Genomic DNA, 21,514 nt, shown 5'->3' with positions numbered 1-21,514 from the left:
TGTTCAATGACCATAAAAGCCTTTAGTATGTTTTCACCCAAAAAAAGTTGAATCTTCGCTAGAGGAGATGACTTGAATTCGTCAAGGACTATGATATGAATGTGCTCTACCATCCTGGTAAGGCTAATGTAGTAACTGGCGATCTTAGTGTAGCACATGTTCAGGAAGAAAGGAAAGAATTGGCAAAATATTTTCACTGGCTTGCTCGCTTAGGAGTTTGCCTTATGAACATATTAGATGATGGTGTGACAGTTTAGAATGGGTCAGAATCTTCATTGGTAGCGCAGGTTAAGGAAAAACAAGACAGTGATACTATATTTCTTCAATTGAAGGGTGTAGTTCATCAGCATAAAGTTGAGGTTTTCTTCCAAAAGGGAGATGGTGTGCTTCGCTACCAGGTTCATTTATGTGTTCCTAAGGTGGGTGAGTTGAGATAGTAGATCCTTACAGAAGCCCAAAACTCCAGGTATGCTATTCATCCAAGTTCCACTAAGATGTATTGTGATCTGCGGTAAGTATTTTGGTGGAATTACATGAAGAGGGATATAGCAGACTTTGTGGCTAAGTGCTCCATTTGTCAACAAGTGAAGGTAGAACATCAGAAACTAGGAGGTATGACTCAAGAGAACAACATTCCTATGTAGAAGTGGGAAATGATAAACATGGACTTCATTACAAGTTTACCTCGTACTCGCAGATATCATGACTCCATGTGGGTGATAGTAGACATAGTTACTAAGTCCGCTCACTTTTTGGATGTTAAGACTACAGATTCGGCAGAGGACTACGCAAGCATTACATTAATGAGATAGTCAGGCTGCATGGGGTTCCTTTGTCTATCATTTTAGATAGAGGTCCTCAGTGTACCTCTCATTTCTGGAAGTCATTTTAGAAAGGTCTCGGTACCCAGGTAAATCTCAGCACAACATTTCATCCAAATATGGATGGTCAGGCAGGAAAAACCATTCAGAACCTAGAGGATATGTTGAGATCTTGTGTGATCGATTTCAAGGGAATTTGGGATGATCACCTTCCTTTTATAGAGTTTGCCTACAATAATAGTTATCATTCCAGTATTCAGATGACCCTTATGAAGCATTGTATGGGTGTAGATGTAGATCTCCAGTTGGTTGGTTTGAAGTAGGTTAAGTAGCCTTGATATGGCCAGATTCGGTTCATGATGCTATGGAAAAAGTTCAGCTCATCAGAGGCAGACTTAAGACAGCCAGAGTTGCCATAAGTCCTATGCAGATGTGAGGAGGAGGGACTTGGAGTTCCAAATTAATGATTGTGTTTTCCTGAAAGTGTCACTTATGAAGGGGGTGATGAGGTTTGGCAAGAAAAGGAAAGCTTAGTTCCAGGTATGTAGGTCCTTACAGAATCTTGAAAAGGATTGGTAAGGTGGCTTATGAGTTAGAGTTGCTAGCAGAGCTAGCAGCAGTCCATCTAGTCTTTCACATTTCGTTGTTGAAGAAATGTGTGGGTGATCCAGCATCTATAATGCCATTAGAAAGTGTGGCTATGAAGGATAGTCTCACTTATGAAGAGGTGCCAGTTGAAATCCTTCATTGTTAGGTTCGAAGGTTGAGAAACAAAGAAGTCGCGTCAATTATGGTTTTATGGAGGAGTCAGTCCGTAGAGGGAGCTACTTGGGAAGCAGAAGCAGCCATGAAGGCCAAGTATCCTCATCTCTTTCCTTCTGATTCCATTCAAGCTTGAGGTAATAGTTCCTCTTTAGTCTCTCAGTTTACTCTTGCATGAATTTAGCCTTAGTGTTTTTTTCCTTCAGTTATGCTTGCATTTTCAGTGTATCTACATGTTCTTGGAACTTAATTAAGTCAGAAATTAGGTTGTTGTGCTTAGTGGTAGCAATTGCAGCTCTTTTCCCCCTCTCTCATCTAGTTTAGGCTTCATTCGAGAACGAAAGGGACCACGGTCCGTCGACCTGCCCGTGGATTTACACCCAGCTCAAGGTAGTGGACCACGGGACCCTTCAAGGGTCGTGGACCACCTCACTGGCCGTACTGGTGCTTCTGGGAGCCAGGAAGAGTTCACTAGGCATAGACGTCAGACCACGGGGCCCTTTACGAGCTATGGTCCTGACAACAGGCCGTGGTAGTGGCCGTGGAAGGCCACCTTCAGAACCAATTTCCACTGGACCAAGGACTACGACCAACTTGATGGTCCGTGGTCCTTTTAATGGTCCGTTAGAGGGGATGTGGTCAGCTGCGTCAGAGTTTTAAGTCAGGGGTCGTTTGGTTTTTTTCTTATGCGTTGGACCCCTAAACTACGTCGTTTAACCCCTAAACTACGAAGTTTTGATCAGTTTTAGCCTAGTAACATAATCATAACTTACCCTAACCAACTCATCCTAAAATAAATTGATCAAGTAAGAAACAAAGAGAGGAGGCAGCGACCAAACCCCTCTCCAAGAACACAACAAGTTTCGCTCAATTTCAGCACCGAAATCGGAAGATTTCTCCGTGGAATTCATCACCAGGTATGTGGGATTTCACTAGTGGGTTCCTTTCACCCATTAGGTCCCTGGAATTCAGTCAGATTCTTGATTCCCTTCATATTATCTAGACCTAGGGTTTCTTGAATGTTAGAAATTGCTGTGAATTAGTTGTTAGAATATTCCTAATCAGATTTTCATGTCGTTAATGTTGTTTCTTAGTTCATTGCATGAAATTCAAAACCCTACTTGTGTAGATTCGTTTAGTCCATGAATTACACTAGCTAGGACAGAAAAGCAAATATACATGCCTCAGTTTTCAAATGTTTCATTACCAATATTTAATTTTGCATTTTCAGTTAGCATGTTAGAACATTGAGCTATCCAATATATTTCATTTATGTTGTACGGTACATATATTCAGTTGGGAGTAGACTTAATACTGAGTTAGACTAGGGTCATTCACCCTCATAGTCCCAGAACTACGTGCCCCCGTATGTTTGTAAGTCCCCTCTGTGGGCATTATATTTAGTGATCAAGTCAGTCATGCCTTTATACCCTTGGCAAGGTATATTGGGTCCTCTCGATGGGGCGTATACACCGGACTCCATATTTAGCTTATGTGGTTTTATGTCGGTTATTAGTAGCTCCCACCGTCAGACTCTAGTTCATTGACCATGTTCCAGTTAAATTTCAATGTTTAGTTTCAGTATGTTATGTACTTGGTCATTACATTCAGTTTAGTTCATATTCAGCATATCTCAGTATCTTTTATCATGTTAAGATAATATCATTGCTCACTATGCCGTGTTCAGTTATGTGTTTGTTCAGCTGTATTTTATCATGCATGCTCAGTACCTTTCAAGTAGTGACACATACTCTGCGCTACATCTTTTTGTGATGTAGGTTTAGGTACTCAGCATCCAGATCACGCATAGATCGGCTCCCGATCTCCATTTCAGCAACTTCAGTGGTGAGTCCTCATATTTCGAGGAAAATAGACATGTTTCTACATTTCGTCTTTTCATTTCAGTTTTAAGTATTTGCTAGAGTTAGCTGGGGCATGTCCTAGCATCTCTAGTCAGTTAGAGGCTTATTTTAGACATAGACAGATTCAACTTTAGTATTTAAGTTATAGTTCAGTATCTTAAACTCATTGTCAGTACTTATATATCTTCAGACGTAGATTGGGTCATGTTTTTAGCTTCCGCTCAGTATTTGTTTAAGTATGCTTATGTTATTCCAGCTCAGGGTTCACTCGTGATCCTAGGTCTTGTGTTTACGTCAAGGACGTAGCCTCGAGGCATGATAGTAATGTACATATAATGATGAGAAACTATGCAATAACTAACCAATATCACTAAATTGTGAAGAAGAGAGGAGGAGGCTAGCCCCGTACTTCTATCATAGAAGGAGCATAACTCTATATTATTCAGATACCTTTATCCCAATCATCAAGCTTTATTCATATAAAGGGTAGATAGGTAATTTTGGAGCCAATTAGTTGATAGGTTTTATTCCCTTGAAATGATTTATAAATTATTTAGAATAGATATCAATTAATACCTTGAAAAATGTCATATGCATTGAGAAATGAAATGGCATGCATACGTAGGTTTTAAGTAATTATCACTCCTTTTAATCTTGTAACAACTTATTCTGTTGTTATGGGTATTTCGGACAATAATACTCTCATATAAGTTTTGTGGGTTAAGAGTTGGTGAAAATCTTAAGTTGGGAATGGAGCTGTGAAATCTTTTTCCTGGCTTCATTGTAACATGGGATTCCAAGTTTGCAAGGTTTACCATATGAAATGAGTGGTTCTACATAGAGAAGGGTCTCATGTCACAGAGTGACACGACCTATACCATTGATAGAGACACCCACACTAACCCTCCGACGGGATAGCCAATTACTAACACAACATAACTGATCAAACCATTTTAAGAAGGCAAATAATAAAGTAAAACAACTAAGGATTTTAAAATAAAAAAAGGACTGAGTTCCCATAAACTCAATCTCTTGTCAAAAATCATTTTGGAATTAAAACCCCTTAGAATCTGAAAGCCATTGTACCAAAAGTCCAAAAAAGTCATGAATGGGGACGCTACCCTTAAAACTATGAAGGAGAAAACTATTAATCTAAAGTGTATGCGTACGAAAAGATGGACAAAGAAATAAAGAACGAATCCATGGTACCCCGGAAGAGTAGCTCATTCATGGATTCAAATATTTAAGTGTGTCTCTCAACTGAGCTATCAAACCAGCCGCCTGAATATATCTTGCAGTGGACAAGGAAAGAAAAAGTGCAGTATTAGTACACAAACATCGTGGACCGAAAGAATCATACGGTCAATTCCAAAACATAAATGTAAACAAGAAACTACAACATAGTACTACATGCCAACAAATGCATGAATATTATACATCAACATGAACAACATGTTACAGCTACCAATTACCTTGAATTACAAATGCATGAAACATGTCCCACATGTCACAAATGTATATAACCAGTTCTCTCAAGGAACTCACACACAAATTGTTAATGAACCGGCGCGAGACCTTGTTTCAACTACTTGATGCATAGTACTCCTAGAGGTTTTGTAGAAATATTATTATGGATTATTTTGAATTTAAGTTCCCTGCCTTGTCAGCTTAGTATGTATATATGTCTCCGGATGTGTTGGATTGCCACTTTTACCAATTGATATTGTCTTGATGTCCCTTTAATTATACTATTATTACTTTAATTATTATCTTACCGCTCCAAAAATAGTATTTTAGTCATTATGATGTATGGCCTTGTCAGCCCTCATTGTTTCCTTTTAGTTATATTTTAATTGCTAGCTCTTTTAAATAAGATATCGAGTGTCAGTTGAGCGTGCCCTAGAATGGCGCGTGACAAGTTATACCTACACCAAATTATTTGGTACATTTTAAAATTTACAAAACTGAATATAAAAATATCAAACTATACCAAAGAAATATATATATGGAAATTTTAATTTTAAATAATGACACTTTTAGATATTTCTCTTATGCCTGGGTTCGTGAAAAATACTACACGCCAATTATAGTTTTCATAATTAATTTTATATAACAATTTAGTGAACTATCATAGACTTTAGATGAAAAGTTGCAATTCGACAGTTTTTCAAAATTGGATACATCCTTAGGAGTTCCAAAAAATTTGATTAAAATGTATCTCATAATATGTGAGGGTCTACTTCCATTTAAGGGCTTAGGAAAGGGAAAAAACCTAATCCTCACAGATTAGTGAAAAAGTTCAAAAGTCCTTAAAACTAATTAAAAGGGACAACGGTCGTAGTCAATAAAAAATCCAACGAAGAGTCGGGGTTGAATCACACAGAGAATGATAAATCGTAAATAATCCCTATCAAGAAATTTGGATTTTAAGATCACTCTTTTGCAATGGTAAGAACAAATGGGTAGATACTTCCACCTATTTAATATAAAGCTTTGGTTGTCAATTTTCAAAATTAAACTAAAATATCAAATAATTCAAAAGTTAATAAGCAATCTAGGGGTGGGGAAATTGAATATCAGTGTCACATAGGGGTAATTGTGTTGCTCTATAGTAATGAACATTCATGACTAGGCTAAGTCATCTTCGTTAAAACTAAAGATCTTTCGATCTCAAAGCATCTATGCATAGAATCTCTTTTTGGTCACATCTACATGCCAACCTAAACAACTCAATACCTTACTATATTCTCTCTTTCAAGAACAAGGCAAATAGATCCGACCCATAACCTCTATTTTCATGCAAGTTAGAGACATCAAACCAAAATTGCTAGTATCATTCTAATTACTCACTCCAATCAACCTCTTTTGAGCATCAATCGGAGACCGGAAGTAGAAACTAAGTTTGAAAACTTAAGCCATAAATAAATATCATGCTAATTAGACCAAATTCATGCATGAACAGTAGAAAAATAGAGCATAGCACAATACACACTACATTAAATCAACACCCAACCCCATAATTTCACCCCTAGATCTTGGGGTTTTAGTCACCCATCACAAAAAGTAAAGAGATTATACCTTCCATTAAAGAAGCCATGGGTAACATAGAATTAAGCAACTACAATTAAACTCTCTTTGGATTCAACTTCAATTTGTCAATTTCAAGCACAAAGTTATAAAAATCCCAAAGCAAAAAAAGTATTCTTCAAAGATAAAGTGTTCTCTCTCTAAACCCTTCACACACTTTGATATGATATTCTATATTCTATGTCATCTTATATTTAATTTCTCTCTCCTTTAGGCTATTTATAATTTCCCAAAATTAGGCCCAAATTTCCAATAGGTGACTCAATCGGCGACATTAGTCGGGCTCACCGAACTCATTTGGTATATCGCCTCTTACTCCTCAACTCTCCTTTGATGCTCTGGGCTTCAGGTGTTTTTAACCTTAGTTGGTGAACTCGATTGTGTCAGCATTTCACATTTTGCAATTCACTGAGTACCACCTTGTTTCGCCTTTCAAGCATTCAATTTTTTTATTTTCACACTGTCATTTTGAGCGATGTTCATCAATTCCACCTTTCTCATTCGGCACATCTCTTTCTCCACTGGTGTCCGCCGACCTGATTTGATAGACACAAGTACTATGCACTGTCATTTTAGGCGAGGTCGTGCTCAATTGGCAATTCACCCTTCTTGTTAGGCGATCAACAATGTATGTTTGCGCTTTTTTTGCATTCTCGGTCATTCTCTCAAACTTCAATCCTTGTGTCACTCCTCGAGCCTACACCTTGGATGTGGCCAGCACTCTAGAACCATTACTAGTCCCCAAGAAAACCCTTGGCCTGACTAAGACTTACTCAAGCAATAAAAGGCTTAAAAACAAAATTTTTGAACATTTAAACTCAAAAAAAACTCAACTCAAACTGTATGTAAAATACTCAATAAAAAAAGTAGAGTAGTTTGCACAAACATCTCAAGGAAGAGTAAATACGGAAAGACTCCTCAACTTTATTTATCTATGAAACCTTTATTATTGTAGATGGATCTCGGGACAAGACCCATGACATCTCAAGGCAACTGACTACAAAATAAATTTGAAGTCCCCCAGAATGCAAGGAGGCTCACCCAAGCTATCAGAAGTGCAAACTGATCTCAAGGAAATGTCTATTGATGATCCTAAATAGTTGTATCGTCTAAATTATAATAAGATGCATGTGGAACGACATCAGTACATTGAATGTACGAGTATGTGATATGGATGACTAAACAAATAACTGAACTGAAGGACCAAAAACAATTCAACTTAATTAATACATGAACATGAAGTAAACACCATTTAAGCTTTACAATAAGATGTGCAATAAAAGCAATATGAAAATCATATACTATACTTTGTGGGGATTTTCTCTTACCGACAACCATTACTATGAGCCTAGCAATGATACAACGTTTCACCCACGTTACAAGGGTCATTTTATACCTTGTCGGGGTATAGGATGAACTATAACTATTGATCCATCTAAAAGGCCTTCTAAGAGGCAGTGATGAGCCGCATGAAGAATCAGTGCTATCCTATCCTACACCGGCTACATATTTTTGTGAGACTTTTGAGTTACACTAGATTCTTACTGAATTCGGTGATTGATACTACTCCCAAAATAATCAATATTAGTTATGCTCAATTCACCCTTTACAAAGAAAGAGACTATTACTTTCCTTTACTTATCACTTTGCTCAATTACCCTTTACAAAGAAAGGGAATATTACTTTAGTGAAGTACTTTTCAAAAACATCAATCATACTCTTTATTTTTCTCAACCATCAAATAGTATATATAAAACCATTTGATTCTTCCTTTAAAAACTTTGTTCAAAACTTGCGTTTAAAATGTATACTTATGGACTTATCTCTCATGCCAAAGATCGATATATAAAAACTGAAAACTTTTATACTTTTATGAAAAGAGTGATATTTTTCAATATAAAAATGATACATTTGTAACCCTTTAAGTTCCCTTAACAAAATCATGCTTTTAAACTTTTCTCTTTAACTAAATTTGGTTTCCAAAATCAATGTAAGGAAAATTACTCGCTTAAAATACTTTTAGTAAAACTCTATATATATATATAGTGAGTGTGTGTGTGAGAGAGAGAGAGAGAGAGAGTTCATATGGAACTACAAACATGAACAATAATTCAAGAATTTCAATGCATAAAGTATCGCAATCTCATAGTATCGGAATCACATAAAAGTGAGGGAAAAACCATAGACTCAACTTGGTACTGGCTGAATTGAGATGTAGGGTGTGATGACGAACTAGTCAAACACTATGAATAGCCTTACGTACCCTGAAAGAACAAAGTTTTTGGCGAAATAGACGACACTCGATGAACACTCAATATTTATTTATATTATATTATATTAAAAATAAGAACTCCAACTATATAATAATAACTAAGTAATGCACTATGGGAGAGGGAGGAGAAAATATATTTAAGAGGTGTAACTAAGAGATTTTAAGAGTGACTATCTTTCATTAGTAATCATAAGAAAATTTACATCCACTATTCATAGGAACTTATACTTTATCATTCATTTTATAATTGTTTAGTTAATATTTTTATTAAATAATATTCACTTTATTTTTAAAAATAGTGTAGTGCACGGTTTCATATTCACGTGCAACGCACGTGCGTAAAACTAGTACTACCTAAAAACAAGATTAAGTGACATGCAAATTTTATAGCTAAACAAGAAAATTCGTCACTAATCCTATTGAACGATGAATGAGCGATAAATTTATGTTATCTACGAGCGAAATAGCAATGGGCTAGGTAGCTAATTTCATTTTTTAGTACGATCAGTAAATAAGGAAATATTGAATCATATTTTAAGGTAGGGGTATATTTCATCTCAATTATTGACCAGCAAAGTTGGACCATTTCACAAAGTTTAATGACGTAATTCAAGTTCTAAACCAAGGGATTAAAACCACTTTTACCAATGAGGGGCTAACTTACCATCTCTTCCCAATTATTACCTACAGGAAAAAAAAACATAAATAGGCTTGTACAAGCGAGATTTGCTTAATATAATACATAAATGTGTCATTTAGATTGTCCTCATTTGATATATATGTCCTTCAATTCTGAGTGTGCACACACATACATTTAAATTTGTATAGAGTTAAATAAGTAGACACATGTGTTCTACGTAATGCCTTATGTGGTAATTCACATCCTACATAGTGTTCCATGTGTGTAATGGAACAAATGATACATTTGTTTACAGCCAGAAGTGTATCCAGGATTTCGAAAGGATGAGTGCACTATTACGAAAAGATGCATCTAGGATATAAATTTGATCGATTTAACCTTTACGTTCTTAACACTGAACCGTTAAATTTTAAAAATTATAGGTCTAACATATTTAATACTAATAGTTTAAAATTTAAATATACACATTTGATTTAATTAATAAAAAATTTTACAGTGCTATATTTTTTTTAGGAATTTCCATGTAACACACTTGAAAGTTTTGAAAAATTAAAGCAATAAAACAAAAGAAAAATTAATTGAAACGCCAAAAGTGTTACCGATAACCACTTGGAGGAGTGTTACTAAAAAAAATAAGATAGGTATATAAGATTTATATTTCTATCTTTGCTTAGAGAGGTGCACCTCCCCAATCAACACCATATTATTATATGCTAGTTTTAATGTGGGTTCACATTTCTATATTTAAATATTTTTTGAAAAATATAGCACTACTATGTATGATCTAGAGAGGGGAGCATGAGTTCACGTGGATCCACGTAACCCCCTCTAAATACGCCTCTGTTAATTTACTTATTTAATTTTATATAAATTTACGTGTCCATTTATACACATTCAAAATTAGAGAACACAGTCGTATGAGATGTTTATGTATTATGAATCTATGATATATGATATATAATATGAGAGCGGGTAGGTATGACCAATATTAATATAAGTTTCCATGTTTTCGGCAGGTCCATTATTTATTATGGCACGGTCAACTGTTGTTCCTTTGAATAACAAAAAACACAACATGCTACAGCTATAATGGTCGCTAATTAATTATTTATGCCTAAGCCATGTGTTTTTCGTTTCAATAAACCAAAATTGTAATGATAGAGCACGTATATATGTTGGTCATCATCATTAGGTTTAGAGAATAAAATACAATTAACCTACGCATGCCGATCGGCAATCACATCGATACAACATGTATAATAAATAGATGAATGGAGGTTGAAGTTTGAGCAAGACAAATGGGAAACAACAATAGCAATAACAGAAGTAAAGAGAGGCGATGGCCGAAGAGGATCATACTGGTGCGCCATGGTGAAAGTGAAGGTAACGAAGACAAAAATGTGTACACCGCCGTACCTGACCATAAAGTGCAACTTACAGAGAAAGGCAAAGAGCAAGCCAAAAATGCTGGAGAGGTTATCCGAAGCGTGGTTGGAAACTGCAAAGTTTATTTTTATGTATCTCCATTCTTGCGCACTCGTGAGACATTGAAAGAGATAAGTGAATCGTTTTCTAGCAACGAAATCATTGGGGTAAGAGAAGAATGCAGGTTAAGAGAAATGGACTATGCTAAATTTCAGAATACAGAGAAGATGGAGGAGTATAAGAAGGAACGAGAGAGATATGGTAAGTTCTTCTACCGCTTTCCCCATGGAGAATCCGCCGCCGATGTCTACGATCGGGTTTCAGGTAACTTTTTATTCAACTCATCACTTTTTCTAATACATACTTCACTCAATCTGTCCTATTTTATGTGAGATAGTTTGATTCAACACGAAACTTAAAAAAGAAAGGGAGACTTTAAAATTTATGGTCCAAAATTAATGATATAAATTTGTGTGATTGTAAATCATTTCATTATGGGTTTGTTTGGAAAGTCACCTGGTAATTGGAATTGCTATAATTACTAGGGCAGTAATTATCAGCCTAGTAATTACACCGACATGTTTGGTTGCCACAATGTAATTACCCATGTCTTGTTTGGATGTCACAGTGAAATTACACATGTTTTGTTTGGATGCACAATTGCAATTATAATATTATATTAAATTTTAAAAATATAAATTAATTATTTAAAATTTATACTAGACAAATAAGAAACTATATAAATGATATTAAATTAAATATTTAAGATATATATTATTTTTTTGAAAATATATTAATTAATAAGCATACGTTCTTAACTAATATTATGAAAAATTAATTGATTTATATTTTTTCAAATTAATATATTTCAATTGAATTGATCATAAAAACTAAAAGTATGAAGTATCTACTAACATTGTGAAATGCATGTTTGATAAAAAGATTAATATATAAATAAAATGTTTGACAAAAAGATAATCTATCAGGTCTAATTAAAAAATAACTTGCAATGTGAATTCACTATTACTAAAACAAATGAAACTGAAAATATAACATAAGTTATAAATTCAAAACAAAAAATTTAACATAATACTCTTATCGCAAATTTCAATATAGCATACATAAATATGATTTTATTTTTTTTAAAAAGAAAACATAAGTCTATAACCTTACTTAACAATAAATTCCATTTTAATTTAAAAATTAGAATACTAATAGAATTATGCTAATGAGAAAATAAGCATAGCATAAAGAAATAGATAATATGAAAAAATTGCATAGAATCACATGAAGTAAGGTTTAGAATGAGAAGAAAATGAAATATAATTATATAAAATAAAAAACAAACTTTTAGAAATTTTTAGAATAATAATAAAAAAAAGAACTTAAAATAATAGAAGTAAAAAATTAAAACAAAAAAAAATAGAAATAAAAAAATTAAAAAGTAATAGCTGATAATTACACCATGTAATTACCAATAAATAACAGCCAAAGAATTGGAAAGTGTAATTATCCCCTGCCAATTACATCAATTATCTGTTGATCAAGTAATTAATTGTCCAACCAAATAGGACATACATTGTAATTACACCAAATTCAATTACCAGGGTGTCCTTCCAAACAAGCCCTAAGGATAAATAGATATTTTATAGTTAAATTATTACTTAATATAGAAATATGTCATTCTTTTTTAGACTTGCTAAAAAGGAAAGGAAGGCACATAAATTGAGACAGAAGGAGTATTTATTTGTAATTTCGCCAGCTTTCAATTCAATTAATTTATTTCAGTTGCTTTTTATGTAGTTGACTAACTTTCTAGCCAAGTAAATCCGATGATTTGTGCGGATTGTTCCCGTTATTTTTATTTTAACAAACGCATACAACTTCTGCTTCTTTCTCACTTTATGTGATATGAATGAATTTGAATTATGAATACTAAATTATCCAAATTTTATTAAACTCTGAGTATATATTTTCCAACTTAAGAAGATTATATATTTAGAAATTATATAAAAATTATAGTAAATAAAATAATAATTAATAATTCAATATATTTAAAGTGTATATGAAAAAAAAATATTTCACTCTCCAATATTAACTGGATCTCCATCAAATAAAGTAATAATGAGGGATGTGCTATCTATTTAACCCTCCATTTATGTTACACAGTATGAATTGACACAACCTGTAGGAATTTTTTATTTTTGAAGCATATAATTTTAAATATGTCATTACATCAATATAGTTGTATAACTTTTGAACTTCTGGGGTTAAAAATGATACAATGTAAATGTTTTTTTTATAAACATTCCTAAATTTGACATAAATTATTACTTTAGTCCCCTAACTATTGACAGTCTTAAAAACACTCCTCTACTTGAAGGACTAAAGTAATAATTCATTTCAAATTTAGGAGTGTTTTCAATACTTATCTCTTAAAAAATTATAATATAAGTTGATAGGGAGTACCTTATTTTTATTTAAAAAGGGTGCATTATTTACCCCTGCCTCCCCCAGACTTGTAATTTGTTTTTAAAAATTAAGCACCTCCAACTTGGAACAAGTGAGAGAAAAGGGTCAAATGCCCCTCAATCTTTAGCCATATTTTCAATTACACACTTAACCTTTGCGGGGTCCTATTACCCCCATGAACCTTTTTTTTTAATATTAGTTCACCCTCAGACGCTGATGTGTCCACATACGTGAACTCACCTCCGTGAGGCGCGTAAGAACGTAATAAAATGTCCATGTGGAGTCCAAATAAGCCTCCCATCAGTAACTTTACTCTTTATTTAACCATACATTTATTTTTTATTCTTTTCCCAAATTCATTTATCTCCATCTATTTTGTTCTTGAATAAAAGCTATCTTCTTTGTTCTTCATCCACCATTTTCAAAGCTTGAATTTAGTTGTTGTATCTTCTCCTACTAAGATTGAATTTCGGGTTTGCAATTTTCTCGAATTTCATATTGAACAATCGAAATCTTCCCCAATTCGACAGCTTGATTTTTTTCTCACTTTGTGTTATTAGGGTTAGTAAGTAAAGATCTAACCTTTTCTCAAAATAAATAGTAAGTAAGCTTTCCGAGCAACGTCAGTAATGGAAGATCGTAGCGAAAAGGAAGAAGAACTAGAGATTAGATTAGAAAGAAGATTGTAGAGATTAGATTAGGAAGAAGAATGAGGGTCAATTAGGTTCATAAAAGGTAAAGGTAAAGTTTTGTGACACGTGTCAATTTGTGAGTCGTGTAAATTCATGAGGTCCACTAATACAGCGCGTGTATACAAACATTTTTTATAAATCTGATTTATGTGGACACATCAGCGTCTGAGAGTGAACTAATATTAAAAAAAAAAAGATTTGGGGGGGTAATAGGACCCCCGCAAAGGTTAAGTGTGTAGTTAGAAATATGGCTAAAGCTTGAGGGGGCATTTGACCCTTTTCTCGAACAAGTGACATTGTCCCCTTCTATTCTATGTAATGTCAATTTTGCCCTTATCATTATCACTCTCTTTTACTATTTCTTAATAATTAATGTGCATATAAATTTTAAAGTTATGATTGTCAATAATGTAACTGTTGGTAATATATCTCTATTTTAAATTATTTAGAATATTACAGAGAATAACCAAAGAATTTCAAATAAACTACAATTTGTTTATTTAGTTTACACGTAATTTTTTTCAATTGAAATTTTCCTTATATGAACTCCGATCCAATTACGTGTGTTGTCTTTGGTTTAAAGTATTAAATGTTAGGCCTTAAATATGTTTTAAATAAGTAGTGATTTAACAAGCAAATTTTTAGTCAATTTTAAAATAGTACTAAATATTATGAGTTCTTAACTCTTGCAAATAAGTAAAGATTTAATAAAAATAACTTTAATTAATTTTGAAATCCTAAATATTAGGATAATAATTAAGTGACAATTACTTGAGAAAAATGGTAAATGACAATTTTGTTTATTTGTAGAATCTTTAATGAAGGTCAAAAAGTTCAATCAACATCTCTAAGAAACTTCATGCTTTTAAAGTAATATAGATTATTTGATTTGACATTAAAAAATTGATATATGATCTAAGCCAATTTAAAAATAGTTGTGTATTCACATATAAAAAATTGCTGAATGACCAGACAAAAAAAAAAGATAATAGATATTTATGTGAATATATGAATCATCTCATAAGTTTAAAATAAAAAGATTAAAATAAATTTATTTTTAAATATAAAAAAATTGTATTATTATTTTTAGAACAATTTTTAAAAAAAAAATATAATACATCACATTGAATATTGTAATATAAAAGTTTATGCACAAATATTACCTTGAAAATAAAACAAATAAGATTGAGTAGAAACCATTTACTATGGGATTGCAATATTGGTGTTATATAACCAACATGGGTTGTGGGCTTAACCCGAGGTTTCGTGTTCGAGTCCTGGGTATGGAGAAAATCTTGTTGGGAGCACCACTGTCGAATGGGTCCTGCAGAGCGCGATCCGAATTTAGTCGGAGCTCCATTGTGGACTCCGGACACCGGGTGGGAAACAAAAAATAAATAAAAAATATTGTTGTTATAACTTAATCTGATCTAGTTAACTTATGAAATACAGGTTTTATGGAATCGCTGTGGAGGGATATAGAGATGGAGGAAATATGTGAAAGTGGTAGCGATGACAATCTGAATATCGTTATAATCAGTCATGGACTTACGATTCGAATTATACTGATGAGATTATTTAAATGGACTGCAGAAGAAGTGGAAAGCCTAATAAGTCCAAAAAATGGTGAGATTCGTATCTTGGAATTAGGACATGAAGGCAAGTACAGTCTAGCATTACATCATGACGATAAAACATTAGAGAAATGGGGACTCTCCCCACAAATGATTCTTGATCAAAAGCAGAGGGCTTAGGTTCACCCTCACAACTCTTATTTCACTACTTTTTATTTAATTTTGTCATTTCTATAATTGTATGGTATGGTATAAAACTGGCATTCTGTATTGCATACTTTTTTTTTATTCCTTTAAAATATATGATTCACATTTATTTTCTAAACAGAGGACTAAATTCATTTATCCTATTCTGAGTCCCTCTATGTTATCCTTTTGCACAATGTTAATTACTTAATGCATGCTCCACTTTAATACCCATTCTCCTTAACTCAATCCACAATCAAAAACTTATTTTCATCTCCAATTACTGTAATGACTTATCAATATTAACCACTAACAATTAACGCATCAAGAATATAAATGTTGACCGCAGATTATTTATGTCACGACCCAAACACTGGGTTGCGTGGACACCTACTCTAACCGTTAGATAGGAGAATCCTTACCAATTTAAGTACTGAAATCATGGAAGTAAACAACATTCAGAATATCTATTATTTAATTAAGAGAACCAATATTATCCTTGATAAATAATACAATGTTTTTGAAAAAAATACATGAAACTCTCTCTAGGAACTAGTCTAAATAGGTATAAGAGCTTCTAAGAAAATAAAATATCTTTAAAATAAGACACATCTCCCATCATAACGAAAAAGGGTTAGAAGCTGGCAAAAATCACCGTTTTCTTCACTTAAAAATACATCATTGATCCTGTAACTAGACTATGCCAAGTGGTATAGCAAGAGCAGTATCTGTATCATCAACACGTACTGATAGACATTCACGATCGACATGAATCCACCACATAATATCATGTAATTAATTATAAGAAAACATATAATTTGAACTACCCAACCCCGATCCCTTAGCCACAACCATTACTACCAAGTAATATGACCTTCGAACTCATACACTGTATCATAAGTATTCCTACCTCGTTTCCTCTACAAACTCCACCATTAAGAGTCAATTTCACCCTCATATCTTGTAATCACTTAACCCCACTGTCACATAAAACTTTTCATACCTACCCCTCCTACGAACACTAGAATTATCCTACTAAATTTCATTCATGAATTTGAATCCATCAAGTAACTATATTAACTGGTCTGTCACCTCTTCTATAACCCTTGCCAACACCAGACCCTTTGCCCTTACCCACTCAGTGAACCACCTGTGAAACTCTTACTTATTTTCATTGACTTTAACCCAATATACATAATTCAACACACCTTTCAAGTAACCCAAACCACCCAATCACTACAACAAATTTGATTTTCAATGACGAAATATTTTGTCACATAAGAATCATATTTCGTCACAAAAAAGCTTTTGTGACGAAAATAAATTTGTCACTCATTTGTCTCTAAATGATGGGTCACTAAATATATACAATGACAATTTAGTGTTTCGTCGCTAAATAAGGTTAAATTATCTACGAAATTTTTTTGGTCCCAAAATGCACAATATTTGTGACGAACTTATTCGTCAAAAAAGTAAAAAAAAAATTGTAGTTGATAGTGTATTTCATCATCAAAAAGGTCATTAATAGCGACAAAACTACCTTGTCACTAAATATTTTCATTTAATTAGTGACGACATCAATTGTCTCTAAAGTTATATATATTTCGTAGATGAACAAAAGTAATTTTGTCACTAAAGACCATCTTTTATGTACGAATAAACATTTTGTCCCCAAATGTAATTAGTGACAACTTTATTTTAACAAAAAATGTGCCTATAATTTTGTAGTCATAAATGTAGTCACTATATCACTAAAAAAATGTCCCATTCCAAAAACATGATTATCTAGAAAAATGCAATCTACTTTAATCATGGATCTTTCTCCCATCTTGTGAGCTTCATCCTCTTGTTTGGAGAAGAATACAAATTGAGTTGTTAGTCCCCAACTTAATTGACAACAATTGTGACAGAATTGCCTTACTTAAGGACAAACAAAAGTTTAAGTTGGGGGTGTTGATGAGCCCGAGATTTAGATTCATTTGGGGGTTTACTCATAATGATTTAGTGTTCTCAAATGCTTGTTTTGTGCCAATAACTGATGTAAAACCCTTGATTTCCAAGTATATGGATTGAGAAACAATGCAAGGACACTAATTTACAAAAAGGAACGAATCAAGCTGAAAGAGTGAAGAAAAGGAAGCTTCAATTTGGTAAATATTTTTATCTTTTTATGATGTCTAGCTAAAACCCCAATTCTTGGGGTGTGATTATGTGATTATGGGTTGATTTAGTTTACGGGTATTGCTAATTTATAGTTTAAATGCTGTTTAGAAGTGATTTCAATCATTAATTGTGGATTAAAGAATTGTAGTTGTAAATGCAGTTCTACCCTCGTGTTTTTGGCTTGCTCGAGAGAGAAGTTTTAAAACTAAGATTATTGATTGATGGTTTGTGGGTATTGGGTTGTCATGGGTTCAGCTTGAGAGAGTGAACCCTAAACCCTTTTCCACACATTCAGCTCTCTCTCTCGAGAGTGAATAGACTAAGGCGTAGGTTGTTCTCATTTTTCATGCTTGTCGATGTTCGAGAGAAATCGACCTGATTCGGGGTAAATTGTTCAAGAGAAAGTTTACCTCCTCTATAGTCTAGCTTAATCACTAATATCTAGCTATTTTCTAATAGTTGCAATTACCCATTTGTCTACATTAGCCTATAATCAAATCACATCCCAATAACCCGTCTCATTATTGATATTTCGTATTATTTGTTGTTGTTGCAATTGATAATTTAAACCAAACCCCCCTTATTTGACATTCGTGTCACCCCCTGATTTGAATTATGTTTTTATTCGATAATGTTTATTCCTATAACTGATTTGACCATGTTCACATTTTACTATTGAATCTTAAATACATACCGCTCCTTGTGGGATTCGACCCCAACTCATTTAGTTGGGTTATATACTGATTAATGACCGTTCTGGACTCATCTTTCAAGTTTGAAATCAATGTATACGAAATTTCATATAATAATCTTTATAAACATGATTTTTATAAACAAATAGGGTTCATGTGGTACGAAGAATGGGCATCCATTTAGAATTTAATATGCATAATAGAAATCAAAATCTCAATGGTTAAGGAATTGGAACACAGAATAAGAAACATAACTAAATTCATATTTCAAGAGAACTGAGGATAGAACTCTAAACATAACATTTCAGTTACCGAACTGAGATGTATGGCGTGAGGACGAGCTAGTCTATCACTATGAGTAACCTCACATATGTGATTATAAAGCTATTAGACTGAAAACTTTGGTGGAGACGTGACTTTTCTTGAGCTGGAGGAAGATCGTTAGCTTTCTTGAAAGAAACGTTTGATCTTGGAATCTTAGCGTTTGATCTTGAGAAAATAAACTCTTTTATGAAGTTCTTAAAGTGGAAAGAACTTGGGAAAACCTTGGATGGAAAGACTTCTCTTTGTATCTTGAATATTTGACTTGAAGGTTTTAAGTGTTCTTTATAGAGAAGAGGAACCCTAGGTAGGGTTGGGCATAATTTGGTTCAAACCGAAAAAACCGATCGAATTGATTTTTTTTAATTTCGGTTTTTATTTTTTGGTTTGATCGATCAATTTTGGTTTTTAATTTTAAAAATTCAATAATTCGGTTCGATTTTCAATTTTGAATTTTTTTTTCGGTTAACCGAAAAACCAAATTTTATTTAATACATTTATAATTTTATATAAATCCAATCCAAATGTCAGCCTATTAAAAAGTAAAAGAAAAGGCCCACCAAATTTCTCAAAAGATAAATGCCTAAATTCACCAACTCTCAACCCATGCACAAGCTTCCTGCATCATGACATTTTGAGTTCAGTCGATTTTTTCCATTGCTGATAATTGATGGCTCGACGCCACAGCCCCAATCTTCAAAATCACATTGAAAATGTTTTTTTTTTAAACTGATACAATTTAAAATTTTAATTTATGACCAAAGAAAGGCTCATAAGGATGATATTCAAACCGAAAAACCAAACTGAACCTAAATAGTAAAAACCGAACTGAATCAAATATATTTCAGTTCAGTTTCAGTTAGCATTTTCATCAAACCAAAAAATTGAACCAAATTTTGCAAATCGAACCGAACCAACTGAATGCCCAGCCCTAACCCTAACCCTAGGTGAGTTTTGAGAGAAATTTTGGAGACTTGAATGTTTAGATTGATGATTATGATAGGAAAACTAGTTAGTTGAATGATATACTCGGTTAAAAGTTAAAACACCCAAAAAGGACTTAGAATAGGTCTAAAAAGCATGGAAAAGGACCAAAATAATCCTACAACATGTGCAGAAATGTTTTGAAAAAATTTGTAGAAAGACTTAACCGAAGGCTCTAAGATTCATGGAACATTCCACTGTCTGTAGTTCTGGTCGTAGAACATCAACTACCTAACAATGCTTCACAAAAATGGGTATAACGTTTTATTACAAACTCTAAATGAGGTAAACTTGATGGCATTAAAAAGATGACTCGTAGACCTTTAATTTGATATGTCACGGGCCATCAAATTCATTATGTGCTGAGATATATACTCACTTGCAGTTGACTTAAGTAGAATCTTATATCAAAACTCAATCGGTAAGGAAGCTTTCGACTCAACTTTGTGCTAGAGGATTATTATGAACTCTATTAGGTGTAAAAATGTCAGAATTTAGGTTTTAGAAAGGGTGGGAAAATACTAAAATAACCCTTCTTAAAACTGACAGAAGTTGTCTACCAAAGGTCATCTACGATCTGTACAAATGTCTACAAACCGTAGACCCTCTCGTAGAAAACAAATTGAGTTTCTGTATTTAATAAGTTGGGATCTATGAACCCTTTATAGGGCCCATAGAAACTTTGACGGACCATCCGACTCTATCGTAGGAAGCTTACTGGGAGGGGTGATCAGGACTTTGTTCCACAAGACCTTCTACGGATGGTAGAAGGTTTTATGAGCCGTATAGTCTGATTCGTGAAACTTGGATCAGAGAATAATTTTTCAGAGCATGGTTCTACGAACTCACTTTTGGTCCTTAGATATTTCTACGGGCTATAGATGACTTCAATGGGACCAGTGTGAGGAAAACATAATTATGGTCTGATTTGAGTTGAAATTTTTTTCGGGGTGTTACATTTACTCTATCTTTTATATTATATTTTATTTATATATATAAAATTATATTATATTAAAACAGACTACTTTTCACATTCGAAAGGTTGTGACTTTTCAAAGAGTGTGACTTTCTAAAGAGTTGCGATTTGTTTGATGAGTTGTGACATTTCCAAAGTGTTGTGAATTTTCTTATAGATACAATAAGCACATGTTCATACTACCTGCTATAAATAGAGGGGTTCACTCACAATTTTAAACGACAATTTTTTTAAGTTTTTCTATTTTTCTTCTTCTTAAAACACAAATTAGTAATTCTTCTATATTATATTATGGGAAAATCTCTAAATACACAATTTATTTTACCATATTCTCTAAATTTTCTATCATTTGAATTTTTTTTAAAAAAAAATCATACTCTCTCCTATTCTCGGATACATTACTTTACGTGATATATCGGTTGGATACATTATTGTACGCGATGTTTCGATCGGATACATCACTTTACACAATGTATAAGATACATCACTTTACACGATGTATCGATCGGATACATCACTTTACGCGATGTATCGATCATATACATCACTTTATGTAAAGTATCGGGACGTACGCGATGTATTAGG

The 21,514-nt window shown here is 33.3% G+C and overlaps 1 protein-coding gene across 1 annotated transcript; it reads left to right on the top strand.

Annotated features, from left to right (window-relative positions):
* Nucleotides 1-10,741: 10,741 nt before the first annotated feature.
* Nucleotides 10,742-15,919, top strand: LOC125810441 (phosphoglycerate mutase-like protein AT74). The gene is made up of 2 exons (XM_049489925.1): nucleotides 10,742-11,193; nucleotides 15,486-15,919. The coding sequence occupies exons 1-2, from the start codon at nucleotides 10,743-10,745 to the stop codon at nucleotides 15,785-15,787; spliced, it is 753 nt and encodes a 250-aa protein (XP_049345882.1). The 5' UTR covers nucleotide 10,742; the 3' UTR covers nucleotides 15,788-15,919.
* Nucleotides 15,920-21,514: the final 5,595 nt, after the last annotated feature.

This window comes from Solanum verrucosum, unplaced genomic scaffold (assembly GCF_900185275.1).
Source record: "Solanum verrucosum unplaced genomic scaffold, falcon-dt-bn FXZP01000057.1, whole genome shotgun sequence".
Classification (NCBI taxonomy): domain Eukaryota; kingdom Viridiplantae; phylum Streptophyta; class Magnoliopsida; order Solanales; family Solanaceae; genus Solanum; species Solanum verrucosum.
This window is presented reverse-complemented; position numbering and strand designations above follow the sequence as displayed.